Raw genomic sequence first — 16,876 nt, 5'->3', positions numbered from 1 at the left:
ATAAACTACTGTTTAAAATTAATAAAAATAAAACTATATGCAAAATAGAAGTTTGGGGCTTGAGGGAGTTATGGTCAAACTGTATTGAACCAATGAGCTAATTTCTATTACACGTCCTTGGCTAAGAATTCCAGAAATAGTGCTCAGAATAAAAAAGAGCATATCCCTCTCTCCTTTGCCTATGCAATAGTGGCATTGCAGAGTTGATGATGTGTACAGCTATTCAGTCAAAATAATGATTTTGGACCCCTCTCCCTCAGATATTATTGTATCTGATTTGGTATTTGATGTGCTTTACACAATTAGATGGAGGACACTGTACTATGCTGTATAAAAGGTCCCATATGATCAATATTGTGCCTGGGTTTAACCTGAAAAAAATTCTCCTAAACCAAACAGACTTTAAAATGCCATTTTAGATAGATGGACCAGCACTAAATGTGTCTTTTAAAGAAAGGATACTTTTCAAAAACTTAGTGATATATTGGAAGATTATTGGGGGAAGAAAGGGCTGTTATACTTTTACTAGTCCAGCAGCTACGCCGGCTGTGTTTTAACTGAACCAAGATCCTTATGTACAATATCAAAGTATATGAAACAAAAAACCAATAATCTTACTTTATAACGTTGTTTTGTTTTTTTTCTCTTGGAAGGTTCAACATCTGTCTGAAAAACGGTTCTACTTAGAAATTCTGAAGAAACATGAAGAGAGCTTAGAAAAACAGAAAGCTGAACTTATTAATCAAAAAAGCTGCCTTCTTAAAGTCCTTGTACGTTTCCAGCCATGGTATTCAGACAGCTCTTTCCTACTGTATGAGAGTGGCCAGCTTTAAAATTTGAAAATATGGAAGAAGTAATATTTAAATCTGGAAAATATATAATTTTTTATTCTAGCATACTTATAAATGGAAATGTAGATAAATTCTCACTTTTAATTTAAAACATAATCTAAGGTAATGTGTGCTGCAGTTTATCTACAAAGCTAAATTAACATTCCTGAATTCACTTTGTAATGTCTGCTGTTAAATGACTGAACTCCAATTCTGACTTTGTAATTTCCTTTGTAAAAAAAATTAGGAAAGTCTCACCCTAAATTAGACTGTCTCATCCACTATAAACCATATTGAGAGGGATCAAAAGAAAAACTCAGGGAGGTCAACACCATATTTTAGGAATCCTGACATACCACACAACCTCTTTGATGCTAGGGCACACCTAGCCACCTCTTAAAAGGTAGCTACTTGCAACATATACAGACAACAAGCTTTTCAGTTCTCTCTTGTGCTAATCTGAATATTGCCTTCCTCTTACTTCACTGTGGGTCTGTAGATATTAAGAAATGTCACAGATGAGTAGTCTTCTCTGCAAATGTATTTGTACTTTAAATCAGAAGAGCTGTTTTAAACATTCAGTATGAATCACCAGTATTAACCCAAAATCTTTAATCAGATATCCTTTTAATTAAATAATATTGCTTCAGTATCCAAAGTATTCCCAATCCTAAGTATACACAGAAAAAAAGAAAAATAAATAGTATAAGTATCTTAGAAAAATTATTTAGCTATAAAAGCTAAATATCGTTTGAAGAAGTGTGAAGTTTCTTTTAATTATAACCAGTCAAGTTTGATATATAGATTATCATTTCTTTCTTCCTGTATATATGGATCATTTCATTTTATTTAATTTAGCAATCAGCTAAGATTTTTTTAAAAGGAATTTAATATTGCTTTTCCTCTTTAGAATATTTTTTCCAGAAAATGAAACAGTGACTTCCTATCAATTATAGCTTTCTTGGCGGTTACCGAGGGAGTTTAAATAAGTCTGCATTCTGCACAGCAATCAACACCACCTTTATTTCATTTAATAACAATCTAAAAAAAGAGTGGTCATACTATGCTACTGACTTTAAACAGAACTTTATAATAATTTCAATAAAGAGCTGAACTGAAAAACTGCTGGCACAAGTCTGTAATGTTATGTAGTGATTTTTTTAAATGTTTTATTGTTAAGAATATAACCTTAATTTTTTAAGAAAAAAAAAAAAAGGTTAAAGCAACAGACAAAATGATAGAGCTGTAGATCATTTTCATGTTCTTGTAAGTCAGGAAAAGTAAATATACTACATTTATACTACAAGTTTAAGGATAAACAATACAAGCATGTTTTAGTCTGCCTAGCTTAACAAAGACTATTTTTTTACTCTGAACATTCAATTTTTCCTTTCTTTTTTTCAGACAGATACGAAGAGAAAAATGACTGAAGAGGAAGATAATTTTACTAGAGAAGTAACAGAGTTTAATAACGAATATGGACTAACAAGTAATAGAGATCTTCTGATTAAAAAAAAATTCAAGGCTGAAATAAATGATTTAGAGAATGAGGCAGCTCTGTTGGAAAATGGTATGTCCTGTATTAAAATATTTTATTTTGGATTACCAGAGAATGAATACAAATTAGGAAATCATAGCCGTGCAAGAAAATAATTTTAATTCCATTCCCTTGCTGTCTGGAACTTCCTCTTAACACTAAACTGAAAGAGTGTGGTCTAACATACCACATTAGATGAGAATAATTAAAGCCTCTTCTGTTCCCTGTCCTCTTCAGTCCTTTCTGACTGTGAGCACTATGAGGAGAAGAAGCAGACCTGCAGAAGTGGCTCACAATATCTAATGTCAACCAGCACAGAGGTGCACTGTCATACATAATGTTCTATATTAGGTTTGCAATTATTATAATCAACTATGGTTGAGTTATGTAAATTTCCTTAGCTTCAAAAGAATTATATGCACAGATACCTTGTAGGACTGGTCTTTTACTGTCACAGTATGACTTTGTCTTTGATTTAAGATACAGAATGTAAGATTTCTCAGAACAGAGGGTCAGACTGAAAAGCAATCCTTCAGCAAGGAAATAGGAGTCATCATGGATCACAAGCTGAACACGAGTCAGTGATATCAGAATGCCAACACCATACTGAGACATAAACATAATTCTGACCCCTAAGACACGCAAAACAATCCTTCACTCTATTTAGGGCAGTTAAGCTCTTAGCTGGAGTACTGTGCATCTAGCTTTGGATGTTGCACTTCAAGAAAATATGTGGACCAGCTGGAGAGAATCCACATGGGGCCACTGAGGTGGATAAGAATTCTGGAGAACATGAGAAGGAAAAAAATTAAAGAATTGGGACTATTTAACCTATGGAGGTAAAGACTGATGAAAGATGGTTACCAGTCTTCAAATCATTAAACAATTCTGTACAAAGGAAATTAATATATTCTACATACCTATAATGAACTCAATAAAAACAAGTGTAAACCACAATAGGGGAGAGGCTGGTTGCCTGTTTAGAAATCTTTCTAAGAACAGTGAACAACTGAAACATTCTGCCTTAGGAGATTCTGTTACCAAAGGAATTAGGAGTCTCCATTGCCAAATGTCTTTAAGAACAGGTTAGACAAGCATCTGTTAGAAATGACAGAGGTACAGCTGATCCTGCCTTCAGGAGGAGGGATGCAGTAGATGACCCCTCAAAGCCCTTTCCAGTCTTGTGATTCTATGATGCATCAAGCGCTAGCATTTTGAATTCCTGAAATCTGATGTAAAGTTACTGAAATATGACTATCCATTTGAGTTCGTACCTGGTGGTACCTTATCTCTGTATTTCCTGTGGCTCTCATTCTGATCTACAACTGAAAAAAGTCTGTGTTTGGTGGCACCTGTTACTTTTAATCATTATTTTTTACATATTCAAACAGATCCAAACAGTCAAATAATATCTCAAAGAAGAACATGAAAGGTGATTAACATTACTCTCTGGGTTCAATTGCTGTCTGGATTCCATCCTTTTAAAATGCACCTTTTCTGAAGTACAGCTTGTCTGTATTTCTGACTGTTACAGTCCTGAGCATGCTGATAAGTGAAAAGAAAAGTTTAAGGACCTCATAACAAGGAAATTATGTGAGGACCTCCAGTTGTCAGCTAAACAATCACAATTAATTCCAGATGCTGTCAACAGTCGGGTTCAAATGTCCATAACGCTAAACAAAATAAGTTCTTTTTAGTCCTGCTGAGAGGTGTTTGTTCACCACCTATTTAATAAGTCATCTTCCTTTATAACTGGAATATCTCTTAAGGAAAACATTTGTAATTCTTTTTATGCCCAGTCAACAAAATATGTCAAACATCTCAAAAACATTAAAAAACTATTTTCTTTCATAGTTATAAACACATTATATGACATATAATTTCCTGTGAACTTTTATATGACTGATTTTAGTTTTATATTTTAGGTTCTTTTTGACCAGCTGAAGATTGGTAGAAATCATTAAGAATATTTAAGGTTATATCATGAAGACTAAAGCTGCAATGCATTTTAATTTAAAATATTTTTTTTTCTTAGAAATTGAGTCAATGGAACATAAAAATGTTCAGCTAAATGCACTCCAGCTGGAGAAGAGTGAATTAAAACAGTATTTATTTACCCTCCAAAGCAAACTCAAAGGTATGCCTGATAAACACTTGTTATGATAATTATTTGTGGCTTCACTAATGCTTCTGAAAAATCTTTTCTGTTAAGTCATTTTTCTCAAGAAAAAGAAGTGATAGAAACAAGATTTAAATATATTTTTACATTATGTAATACATTTTTATACATGGTTATAACAAATATCATGGATTTCAATAAGATTTATTTTAAATGTCAGTGATACTGAAGTATACAGATTTGCTGAATCATAACCTATAAACATGAAAAAGAAATGTTTACTTTTGCTGGTATCCTTAAATTGAGAATTTAATGTTTCAAAGTGAACTTAAAATCAACATAAATATTGTTTAAAACCCATTAACCTACAATTAAAGAATGTCATTAAACTTCAAATGTTTAACAAGCAACATAGCTTGGACTGATAAAGACAGATTTTACCTAGGTGCTAAACCTCTGAGTTGTAAATTCTACTATCATCTTTTTACTGACGTTTGTGTGTTAGTGTATGAAAGTCTGTGCATAAAAAAAGAAGTCAACATACAGGAAACCCATAAAAGGAACAACTAAAAAGATACAGAGGGAACCAAGAAAGGTTCTGTTTCAAAGGTGATCACAGGCCACAGGGATGATTTTGAAATTTGCATTAAAAATGTAATCTAGAAGTGGTTTAGTAACTTTTTTACAAATGTGTTAATAACACGCTATAGTAAGAAATCTAAAAAAGACAGGACATAAATATGATCATAAATTGTCTGTGAAAAGGAACAAAATATTCTAGAAGATTGCCATATGCATACCAAATACAATAAAATAATTAATATTCTTGAATTGGATGCCTTTACCCTAAAAACAGTTTCACAAAAAAAAAAAAAAAAAGGCAAAATAAATTTAGAAAATGTGGAAAGTCTTTGAATATGGATGATTAATATTTATTTATAAGGTAATTATTATTTTATGTTTAGACCTTGAGAAAGGAATCATGGAGGCTGAAAGAATGACAGAAGATTTAGAAGCAGAAAAAGTCCAAGTCACTGAAAAACCTCAGACTGATCCTGAATGTTTAAGGTAAGAGTCTCATGTTAATGAATTCCTGAATTTAATTTTAGGCCCATAACTAGGTGGCAATGACTATTTTAACTTTCCTGTACAATACTCCTTTGAAATCAGAAGATTCTTTCATTTTTTTTACAGAATATGAATTCCTGTTGTTTGTTACAGCCTTTCACCCGTACACACACACTCCAGTGATCTAAAAACTGAAATGGTTTGCAAGGAAGTCAGTTAAACATAGAGGAAAAGCAAAAGACTGCTCCTTGGGTGGAAGGCCAGTTCATTTTTTGTAAACATAGTGGTGGCACACAGAGTACCGATGATGAAGTACCCGATGCTATACATACTTCTGCTGAGTGGCTTCCGCAGAGCCGGACTGCAATGAAATAGATTGGCCACAATAACCTCCTTGGGTCAGGTGGGCCTTGTATTGAAGCTACTAAATGTAGATTTGTTTCCTTTGTGATCCCTACCATCAGTTCTATTTTTCTTTCTAATTAAGCTAGTTCAGAACAAAATTTTGAAGATTTAACCAAGACAGAAGACCTGGCATGATTTGATAATGGCCCATTTTTTGCTGAATATAAGTTTTTGAAAGAAAATGAAATATCAGCCCTATTACTAATTCTCTTCAACCTCTTACATGGTCTTGAGACATGGCCAAAATACCCTCAGCATAAAAATTATTTAGCTTACAATTCTGCATACAGTAGCAAAAAATTTGCATTCAACATATACATAAAAGACACAGTGTAAATAATAATAACAGCAGCAATTCTGTAAGAAAGCATGTTATAATTCACTCTCTTACATAATTCATTCCATTGTGATATATTAGGTTTTGTGATACATGAGGTTGTCAGCTTTATTCTAAATAACATACTTCCCTTGGAGTCGTTTACTGCCATGATGCCACTTAATATCCAAATTGGTGTAATTAGTTTTTTATAACAGGTTTCCTGTGTATAAGGTGCAGAAGTAGCAAATATTACATAACTTTAAATCTTTAGCTCTGCCACTGATTGCTGAGATCCTAGGCAAATCAAATCCATGTATGTTTGTCTTTCTACACAGTGATATTAACGCACAGCTCTCTGGAACAGTACTTTGGTTTTATCTGGGTGGAAAACACAACAGTAGATAAAATATTTTTAAATTCTGTTAACGAAAAATCCAGAAAATGTCATTTACAACCAAAGCAAGAAGGATGATGAAATTTTTTTATTTCATGAAATGTCACATTTTATGGTCAAGATAAGCTTACATTTTTTGATAATTACGTGTAGTTCAAAATATAAAGTGCTCCTACTGCTATTACTACTCACACAAAAAGCAAATGCTCCTTGAGATATGATAATATATTAAAGTAATTTTCTTGACATTGAATTTTTTTTTTTTTTTTACATTTGACATACTGGACAAAATTTAGGACAGATTTACCTAAATCATACTTTTACCTTGCACTTGCTTTTGATCTCATGTATACTCAGAAAACCTCAATAATTTAGAGAGAGAACTGAACAATTCAGATGCCAGAAGCAACACAGCTATGTTACTGCACTTCCATGTCAGCACTAATACATTCTGCTTTTCAGTAGAGCCAAGCAGGCAATCATCATTTGCCTACTTCTGTATGTCATAGCATGGTGCTGTTTAGAATGATCCCAAACATTACTGGACTCATACAACTCTATCCTTTTTTTTTATTTTTTAAATTTTTTTATTTTAACAAAATCTACTCATTACTTCTTGGTTTGGGCTACTGACTTAAGAGAATGAAAGGGAATTTAAAATATTACATGCTATACATAGCACAGGCACCCCCTGGAGGTACCTGATTGCCCTCCAGTACCTACAAGGAGGTCGTCAAGAAGATGGAGCCAGGGTCTGCACAGTGCTGCACAGTGAGAGGACAAAAGGCAAAAAGGAGAAGGTGAAATAAGAGGGGTTTAGAATTAATTTAAGGGAAAACTTTTTTATCATGAGGACAGTATAGACAAGGAAAATGTTGCCCAGAGAGGCTTTCATCCTTGAAGGTTTTAAGACTTGACTGGAAAAAGCCCTGAGTAACCTGGCCTGACCTGCTTTGATAAGGACATTGGGCTAGATGACCTCCTGACATCTCTTTCAGTCTGAGTTATCCAATGAACCAAGTATCATTGTGGATCACACGAGGGGAAGGACACAGCCCATAGATCAATACATATGCACTGGCTTGTGCCTACACTGCTCAGAGGCAGCATTATTTGCAACAAACCAGTCATCACCTCATTTCCTAGCATTTGATGAGATCGTAGCTGCTCTGGTCCCTCTGTAGTTTCTCTGTGACATTAAAATATAATGTCATGAAATGCATGAAATACTTAAAGGAGGTATGTCCAGCACAGCAGAGTGCTGGTTCAAAATGACAATGTTTAATGTCATACAGAATCTATTGCAAGAATATAATTTTAGTTTTTACTGAAAATCATATTTATATATTTTTTTTCTATTAAATAAACACAAAATTGTATTCTTTTTTTATGGAGCAGGAAACCATGCCACTTTTTAAACAGTAGAAATACAAATGTTTTTAATGCTTCTTTAGAACAAATGTGAGAGACAGTTAGCATCAATAACCTGACATATGTAGCTCCCAGACCACCCTGTAGGTCTGTTATTGTATCACATACCTAATCCCAGCTTAAAAATCAATATCAAAAGTAGCTGGCAAGGCAAGAATCTTCATTACAATTAAGTGTATATCTTAAAGTAAATTGCATTTCAGCTGAAGAATGTAGCCAGCTAATTCAAATTACAGCAATTCATCTTTGATCTGAGAAAAATGCCTTATACCATATCTGCAGTTTCATAACATTTCTCCCAAATCCATCAAAGAATTACAAAAGGTCATGAGAAGCACACACTGGTAATTCCAACAGCTGTTGGTGCTGCAGTTATAGACTTGTTCTAATATATATCAAATACAGGAAAAAGCTAACCAAAATTTGAATGTTAAGCACAGATATTAGTTATGGATAAGACACTGTACCCTCTTCCTCAAAGCAGGCAACCTGGAACTCTAAGTCTCATGATACAGGTAAATAATTCAGAGAAATAGTTAAGAAAAGAGGGCTTTTTTACAGAAAAAATCTGCTGTTGAAATCAAAAACCTTATTTTAATCGTCTGTTTTGCCAATGCCAACCCCAACACAAAAGAGCAGGAAAGGACTTTGGCGTCAGCTCTCTTGAGTCACATTTCCTTGGCAGGTAGCAAGTAGCATCACTTAAGTGGAACAATTCACGAGTCAGGCAGAGACAAACTGATACCAGTAAATTCCTAGCTATGTCATGTCACTATTATATTCATTGTACTATATTAATTATTTATCTTCTTTCTTTATTTTAATTTTATGTGTTGCCTTATGTAAAGCAACATATAAATAATTTTAATTAAATTTTATTTAAACTAAGAACAGACAGTTTCTACCTCAAATTGATATTTTCCACGCTATTTTTAAGATAGACTAGGGATAAATTGTTTCTTTGAAACCTGAATTTCTCTTCTACTTCAGAAAAGCAGTAGCAGAAGGGAAATGCATGGAGTCAGCTTACTTTGTAAATAGTTCAAGGCTTTGTATACTTGCCTAATTCCTGAAAATTTAGTATAGCTTCTTATACATCATAATATATGAAAATAAACTCCATTACCAGAATTAGGAAGGAAAAATGATGCTTTCTTTCATGCAAATCATGTAGGAAGTATGTTCATTAGAGATGAACAAATATTTCACACTAACAGTGGACTGCCTAAGGTCATGCAGGGTTCTGGTGGCTTAAAAAAAAATATTTGCAATTTAATTTTATGTTAAATTTTATAATCAGGAAATATCAATCTCTGGAGTAATATATGTGGTTCAAAATGAGTTTTTTAATGACAATCTCCTCATCGATTTTTTAAGCTTTTCTTTTTAATAGCAGTGCCCAGTGGAACTATTATAGCTTGAATTAGGTTAAAATAGGTTTCCATTATAAATTGGAGTATGGATTTACAAAAAGTAGATCAGATCTGACTAATGATGTCTTTCTTTAATAAGACAACCAATTGGTTAGTCAAAGAAAATGCTATGCCATCCATCTAGACATTAGAAAAGTATTTGATGTTATCCTGCATGGGAAACTACTAGTTAACCTGGGGAAGACATATTAAAATCTTTGAGTAAGGAATTAACTAAAAATAACAGTAATAGGTCTGAAAAAAGAAATTTTGGGTCTGGACAAAGGTAACTACAGTCACAACTTGTCTTGCTTAATGTTTTAAATAATAACTTTGGAGTAGAAAGTGTTTTAAGACAACAGTGCAAAACAACTGAAACACTCTAGACCTTGTAGACTGAAGTAACTAAAAAAGAGGAGGAATGTAATTATCCATAGTGCAAGTTTATGTACAGCTGAGGACTTCAATAATAGGTACCTGGAAGCAAAGGAGGAGAATGGCCTAAGCACACTGTAATCAAAAGTCAGCTATAACCATCAAAAGTAAATATAGCTGTGGAAAAGATGAAAGCAAGAGATATTTCCAACAAAAACCAGAAGGGTGTAAGAATACTGTGTACAAATCTCTCACCTACTTCTCAAGAAAGATGCATTCAACCTGGAATATGAGCAGAGAATGGAGAGCCTGTAATGCAGAGGGAAACAAGGACATTTCTAAATCCTTTCTAGCTCTGAGAAAATTATATAGTTCACATGAAGCAAAGTAGTACAGTATAGAGACACTAATTCCAGCAATCCGAACTGAGATCTGATTTTCCCTGTACAACAGAAAATTCAAGATATTTGAACTAGAAGGATCATTGACCCACATTTATTTTCCCTGCCTTTCAATAGGAATGTTATTGATCCCTAGAAACACATTTCACTTTTGATGTCTCTGGTGCTTGTAAATTTTTTCTTTCCTGTGTAACTTGGTCTAAAGTTTCTGTGGATAGTGGTCTGTGCAACTCTGGTTTGCTGTCTGCAGAGAAGCAAATCTCCTCCTAAATGTGTAGTTTAATCCAGTGTGCCTTAACCTTTCCAGGCTTATTCATCTATAATAATATATTCCTTAAAGATGACTTGTGACGTTTTATGTATTTGGGAGATATAAATTAAAAGCTAAACAAACCAAAACCAAACCTCCACACTTTTCAAGACCTATAACTACTTTTACAAATAGTTGCCTGATAGCATTCACAAAACGCAAGCTTTGATCAATTATAATTATGTATTTTACAATCAGCATTTGATCCAGATCACTAAAAGCTGAAATTTTCTTATTTTATCTAAGATATTTCTGTTTATTTTAATTTACATTTAATTCCCATTTTTATGCAGCCTATTATCCTGTTTGCTTTCATGTTTCATCTTCTTGCAATCATTTATTAGTATTACAAGATCACTTTCTTAATTTTTATTCTATTTCTGCTCCATCAAGCACATACTTTTATAATTTATTTGTTCAACTCAAATGCTTGAGTTTATGTTTTGAGATACTGAATTCCATTTAGGACTCATTTTCTCAGTTCCTCAATCAATGGATAATAGTCTGAAATTTATTGACTTCTTCAGCTGTATCAATAACATTTTTCTGTTTAGTAATGTCAGCAAAGTGTGGATACCCAGCGAAATCTTACTCCCACTATAGAAACATGCACATTAACTTAGTCCCGGTACTAATCTGAGACTGCACGACTGCAACATGCTAGATCTACTTTGGCTTGAGACAATAAACCAGAGTCTTCTTCAATTTTCTTCAACCTCAGTATAGTCTTAATATCTTTACAAATGTTTCTCCTGACATTTATGATAAAATTCAGGAAAATCAACATACATTCTCTGAAGTTTGTATATAACTTATTAGGGAACTTTGGTTTATACCATAAATTCTATGCCCTCTATATCAGTGTCAAGCTACTCCATTTTATAATATATTGTAATAGTTTCCTTTGTATTTATGGTTAAAAAATAAAATTGTGGTAATAAACAGGGCAAAGATAAGAAGGAAAATAAGAAAAAAATATTTTACTTGTCTCAGCAAAACATAACAAAGAGCCAGTCTGCTCCTTCTGTAACTCTAACAATAACCAGGTAGGGTCATTAGGAAAAAAAAAAAAGAGCTCTAAAAGCACATATTCACTCTGCCTTCTACACAAACTATTTCTTCTATTTACATAAAATTATTCCTGGTATGCCAGTTTGGGCTACTGAAGTCTTGATCCAGTAAAATGAATCAGTGGATGATTTTTGGAGAAACGTTTTTGACAATAACATTATTTTCATCATAGTTCAATTCATAATAGCAGCATGTATTGATTTCACAATTATTTTTCCTATTTGTCTTCTGCATATACAGCTGAAATTCAAGAAGAGTGCGTATCAACTACAAATACCAATGACATTTAATAGCTGCGCTCGTTTCAAAGCTGCAGAATTGATCATCTTCAGTGATTGCCTCCTTCTTCATCTCTTTGTCACTTCTGGCATTCAAGAGTAATGGAAAATGGACCACTGATAGCAGAGCTCAGTCTGGGGCAAGCTAGCATCCAAAAAGATGCTGATGCTGTTCTCCCACCTACTTGATTTCAGGCTAGGGCTTTGCTATCACTATTTATCTTGAATGTTTTCCAAAGAAATAGTCAAACCTCCTTTCACAAATATGGCATTTCAATTCCAGCTGTTGATTAGAGCCCATGACTTGTGATGCTGAAACTTACCAATACACTGTTAATCAAGCAAAATAACTTTTCTGGAAGATATATATTATCATCAGAGAGACTAAAATATAAAAATAAAAGAAAAACAAAGGATATAGAGGGCCAAATGCTAATGTGCTTTTTCAGATTTTTTGTTTTTAAGAGATTTGCTTTTTATCATAGCCATAAGGAGGGTATATAAATATAATATGACATAATAATGTCATATTAATCCTTGGTCTGGCAAAAGACCTACATCTCTCTCAATTTCCAAAGCTGACAGAAAACTTGCCCTCCATTGTAGACAGTATGGTTTCATGACTAATTGGTTTGCACATTCAATCTGATAGTGGAAAGATGTATATGAATATCTTGCTTATCTTAAAGGTAAAACAAAAAAGCTAAATCTGCTTCCAGGTTAAGCATTTTTTTTTTTAATAGTTCCATTGTCTCACGTTCCTTCTGGTAAAACTTCATCATTTATTCAGTAACTCAGGCGTCTCCAATGCATTAATTGTGTAGACTGTAACCTAACAGACAGCCCTTGTTTTGTGAGTATAATATTCCTGGCACATACTGTAATTATGTAGCTTCTAAATAAGAAAGAAGGAAGACTTGAAAGCAAAATCAATTGATTAATGTAAAAATTAAACACCACATTTGAATGAATGTCTTTTATCACCACTACCCCATGCTGTGTAAGGAGTTGTGCTGTCACCACATTTAAAAGTTTTGTAAAATATTTTAAGTAAAATTTTAAAATCCACATGCAAAACATCACAGTTTCAAAGCACATCATCAATAGTAATTAATTCACAATCCCAAGACACAGATAAGCAACTCTTACTGCTTATCTTGTGGTTGTTCTATCCTTAGTGTACACCTAACGTGGACTGGTATCGCTGTTAGCTGACAAGTAGCAAACAGAGTATGCATCGCTTTTACAATGTGGAAGACAATGGGAGCATTTTCTCTGAGATTAACAGACTATGTCTTTTCCTAAAATAAATTAGGCAAAGTAGGGCTTTTTTTTTGTCTTAAACAAATTAGGATTCTAATATCACCTTAACAGAGAACACAGACAGAAAAACTGAGGAGGCAAAGCAATGAAATTAAGCTGATTTAATGAAGATCAGAAGCTGATCTTAGACCTTGAAATGAACTTCTCTCAATGAAAATGGTCTGTAAACTAACACTGTACTACAGTAGAATGAATATTTCTTTTCTTAAAGTGTAGTTAAAAATTTCCTTTTGCTTGAACACTTGTATGTATTATGAATGCAGGAGAAATATTTCTGAAAGAAGAGGCATTTTTACTCCTTTTTAACACACACAGAGCTCATACTATTTCCATATTGATGGTAAGATATTTACATTTTCCACAAGAACAGCAAAATTAACTTGCATTCCACTCTTATGTTACTATTCTAATGTCACATGGTGACTAATCTATTCTTCTCATATGAAGCTATACCTTTTACTTTTAATAAAGCCATTTTCTTGTGTAGAAAACAAACTCCATCTGCAGTAGGACAGACTATATAAAAGTAAAAATGGTTGCTACATCCTCTTTCAACTTCAGTATACCTTTTACTTTTAATAAAGCCATTTTCTCATGTAGAAAACAAACTCTCTCTGCAGTAGGACAGACAGTATATAAAAGTAAAAATGGTTGCTACCTCCTCTTTCAACCTCATAATAAACAAGGGCCTGCTGCAAAGCATCAGTTTAGCTATTTAACAAGAAGCAGAATACATAGTTTTCCTCCTTTTTTCAGTCTGTCTGTCCCACAACATTCTCATTATTTGCTGAAACTGTATTAAGGGTAACTAACTTCAGCTTTCTTGTTATGCTTTTCTTCTGACAGCCATGGAAACACTCAGTATAATCTCATCACCTTGTATTCATCAGACTATTAAAAGCTCTTGCATAGATGTCTCTTGGCCTACCAAGTATTAATTTAAACCACTAAAGTCACTGATGTGCAAAGTTTAGGTGTCTACTTTTAGCAGGACTGATGTCTTACGCATTTCTCAAACACTGATACTTCCCTTGAAAAGTCTTTTTCTACAGAGGGTTTTTCCCCAATTAAACTGCATTTTTCAGTTTCTCAAAATTACAGATTTGTGAGCCTGGTTTGCAGACAGTGTTAGGTAAGTCAAGTCTTCTGCCTCTTTTTATTCTATAAAAACATTTGGAGAGGAGCTGCAGTGTTTCAGGAGATGCAGCAATTGAGAATCCTGTTGCTCAGGTTTGTTTTGTTAAATGTTTCCATACCTAAGGCAAAAATTAGCCAAGAGCTGTTTGACAAAACTGCTTTATGCCTCAAAGAGACAAAAGAACATTCTATCCCTGCAAAGCCTTGCTGCTATCAATATCTCCACTCATTTAGGAAAACTAAACTGCACACTGCAATTTCGTTTTTTTGCTGACCACTTCCTGTGCATCCAGAGGTAGCTCCCTGTATGGTGCTGGGTCCATGCTCTCTGATTTCCTAACAGATCTGAATGTTAAGTTACTAATATTTCACATTAAAAATAATTTTAAATAATATTTTTACAGATATTTGCTAGTAGTGTCATTTGGGATGTCATATAATCTTGAAAGAACAAGGAAAAAGTCAATGCTCTTTCGAATGCAAAAATCACTATATTAAAATTAGTCCTCATTGTACAAAAGCTGGGTAATTCCTGGCTGAGACTGTTGGGAAACAGTCAGCAGGCGCTGAGAATAATAGGAGCAGTGGGGAGAGAAAAGCAGAAACGGGGAAGGAGTCTGTGGTGGGGTATAGGGCAATAATTGCCCAGGAATGGCTGCACAAGGTCAGGCATTCTGATCCAACTTCTAATCCAACATTCTGTCCCTACCAACGGCTACGAGTAGATACTCAGGGAAAGCAAGTAACATATGGTACCAACATTCATATTTACGTGTCTAAATAAGGAAAAGGATGACTAATGAGGCCATAAATCTTTCATGGTTTATGAGAAGAATACATTCCAGAAATTTGTCTAACAAATTACTTAGTCAAGATATACTTTGTAAAAACCCAAAATGTGATCTTCTGAAGTTCCTCACGTTGTCATCACAACTGCCAGTACTGAATGAAATCCAGCAATACTGCAGGAGAGCAGCATATTGGAATGCTAGTTACAAAACTAGCAACCTGAAATCCTGATCATGCAAATAGATCAATGAGGGTTTTCTCACATAAATCAAACTGACCACTGGGACCAAAGCTGAAAAAAACAGTTACTCAAGCACAAGATCTCTGGTCTGATTTTTTTTATTCTTTTTTTTTGGACATAGGCTTAAGAAAGAATTGGAAAATTGCAAAGATGATGATTGGGAAAGTATCTGTGAGACTCTTCGAATTGAAATTGAAGCTCTGCAAATGGTATGCCATTTTCATTATGTATTTTAAAAGTTTGATAATTTTAGCTTTAAAAGTGTAATTTAAGATGATTAGCAGCGGGTTTAGATAAGCAGTTTTTTATACTGTGTACACAGCAAACATCCTTGCATTGCAGATGCACTTCAATTCTTATTTGTTTTAGCCTATTATTTCCAAATGTCCAGGAATATCATTTCTCACAGAAAAGGGAAGCCCAGAAAAGAATTTAAATATACATTTTTAGCACAAGACCTATTTGGAGGACTAGTACTAATCATTAGCTTCTTCAAAGCTGCAAAAGATTATACATGTAGGAGCTAAATTAATCTTTACCTCCAGCTGTCAGTTAAATGGAAGATAGGAATATAGAGAAATAGGATGATAATAGCATCCTTTTATGTAATATTTCATTTTGTCCACTCACAAATTCCTTACAAAAACTTATTACAGTGTGTTTTTTCTGTTAATGTCAATCCTAACTTCAAATTTCTTGATTATCCATCTGTATAAAAATACAAAGAGAAAAAAAATATTTTGAAGTCCCATTTTTGGAAATGAAGGGGTTTTAAAGGTTCATTTCAGAGCCCCTGATTGTGCTGTTTGAAGATGCAGCCACTAGCATCAGCAGCAGAATAGCAGTCCTGGGAAATTTTTATTACCCACTTTTATGATCAGTTTCAAGTTTCTGTTGGAGAAATGTAACTTACTTTTACTTTATCCGTTAATTTTATCATGCCTGTCAAACTTCCAAAACAGAAAAACATCTTAATGTTTAAAAACTTCTCTGTAAAGGACACAGTGAACACATTAGATTTAATTTTCTATAATTTAATTCTTTCTCTTTTCCAGAATTTATCACAAAAAAAGCCTTCAGGCAAGTGAACAATATGTGTCATGTAATATGGAGTGTCATAGAAGCTAGTCTTCAAGTATTTGAAAACCAGTTTACTCAGGCTCTATCAAGTTTGCTTCTATTTTTCTCCTTGATTAAACCACAGTTTGTATCTGTCTTTACTTTTCATTAAAATAAAATCTTGTTCATTTAAAAGTGCTGGGAGTTTTGTGTTTTCTCCTTAAGTTCAACAGCTACTCATGTTTAGTTTCCTCTTTGTTGCCCATGAGTGGACAGCACACAGTCCACTACACATACAGCTGAATTCCTGTATTACCAGCTCTATACTCTATGTACTATTTTTTAGAAGGAACACTCTCCTATTTTTAAGGTAGTGA

The 16,876-nt window shown here is 33.6% G+C and overlaps 1 protein-coding gene across 1 annotated transcript; it reads left to right on the top strand.

Annotated features, from left to right (window-relative positions):
• Positions 1-653: 653 nt before the first annotated feature.
• CCDC172 (coiled-coil domain containing 172) lies at positions 654-16,528 on the top strand (the record flags this gene model as incomplete). Its single annotated transcript, XM_029087036.1, has 6 exons — positions 654-770; positions 2,235-2,400; positions 4,403-4,504; positions 5,452-5,554; positions 15,562-15,649; positions 16,496-16,528. Coding segments are annotated over 6 exons (609 nt in total), but the record flags the coding sequence as incomplete, so codon positions are not given.
• Between the last annotated feature and the right edge of the window lie 348 nt (positions 16,529-16,876).

This window comes from Antrostomus carolinensis, unplaced genomic scaffold (genome assembly GCF_000700745.2).
Source record: "Antrostomus carolinensis isolate BGI_N321 unplaced genomic scaffold, ASM70074v2 scaffold9699, whole genome shotgun sequence".
Taxonomy (NCBI): Eukaryota; Metazoa; Chordata; class Aves; order Caprimulgiformes; family Caprimulgidae; genus Antrostomus; species Antrostomus carolinensis.
Note: the sequence above shows the minus strand (reverse complement) of the source record. Positions and strands in the feature narration are given on the sequence as shown.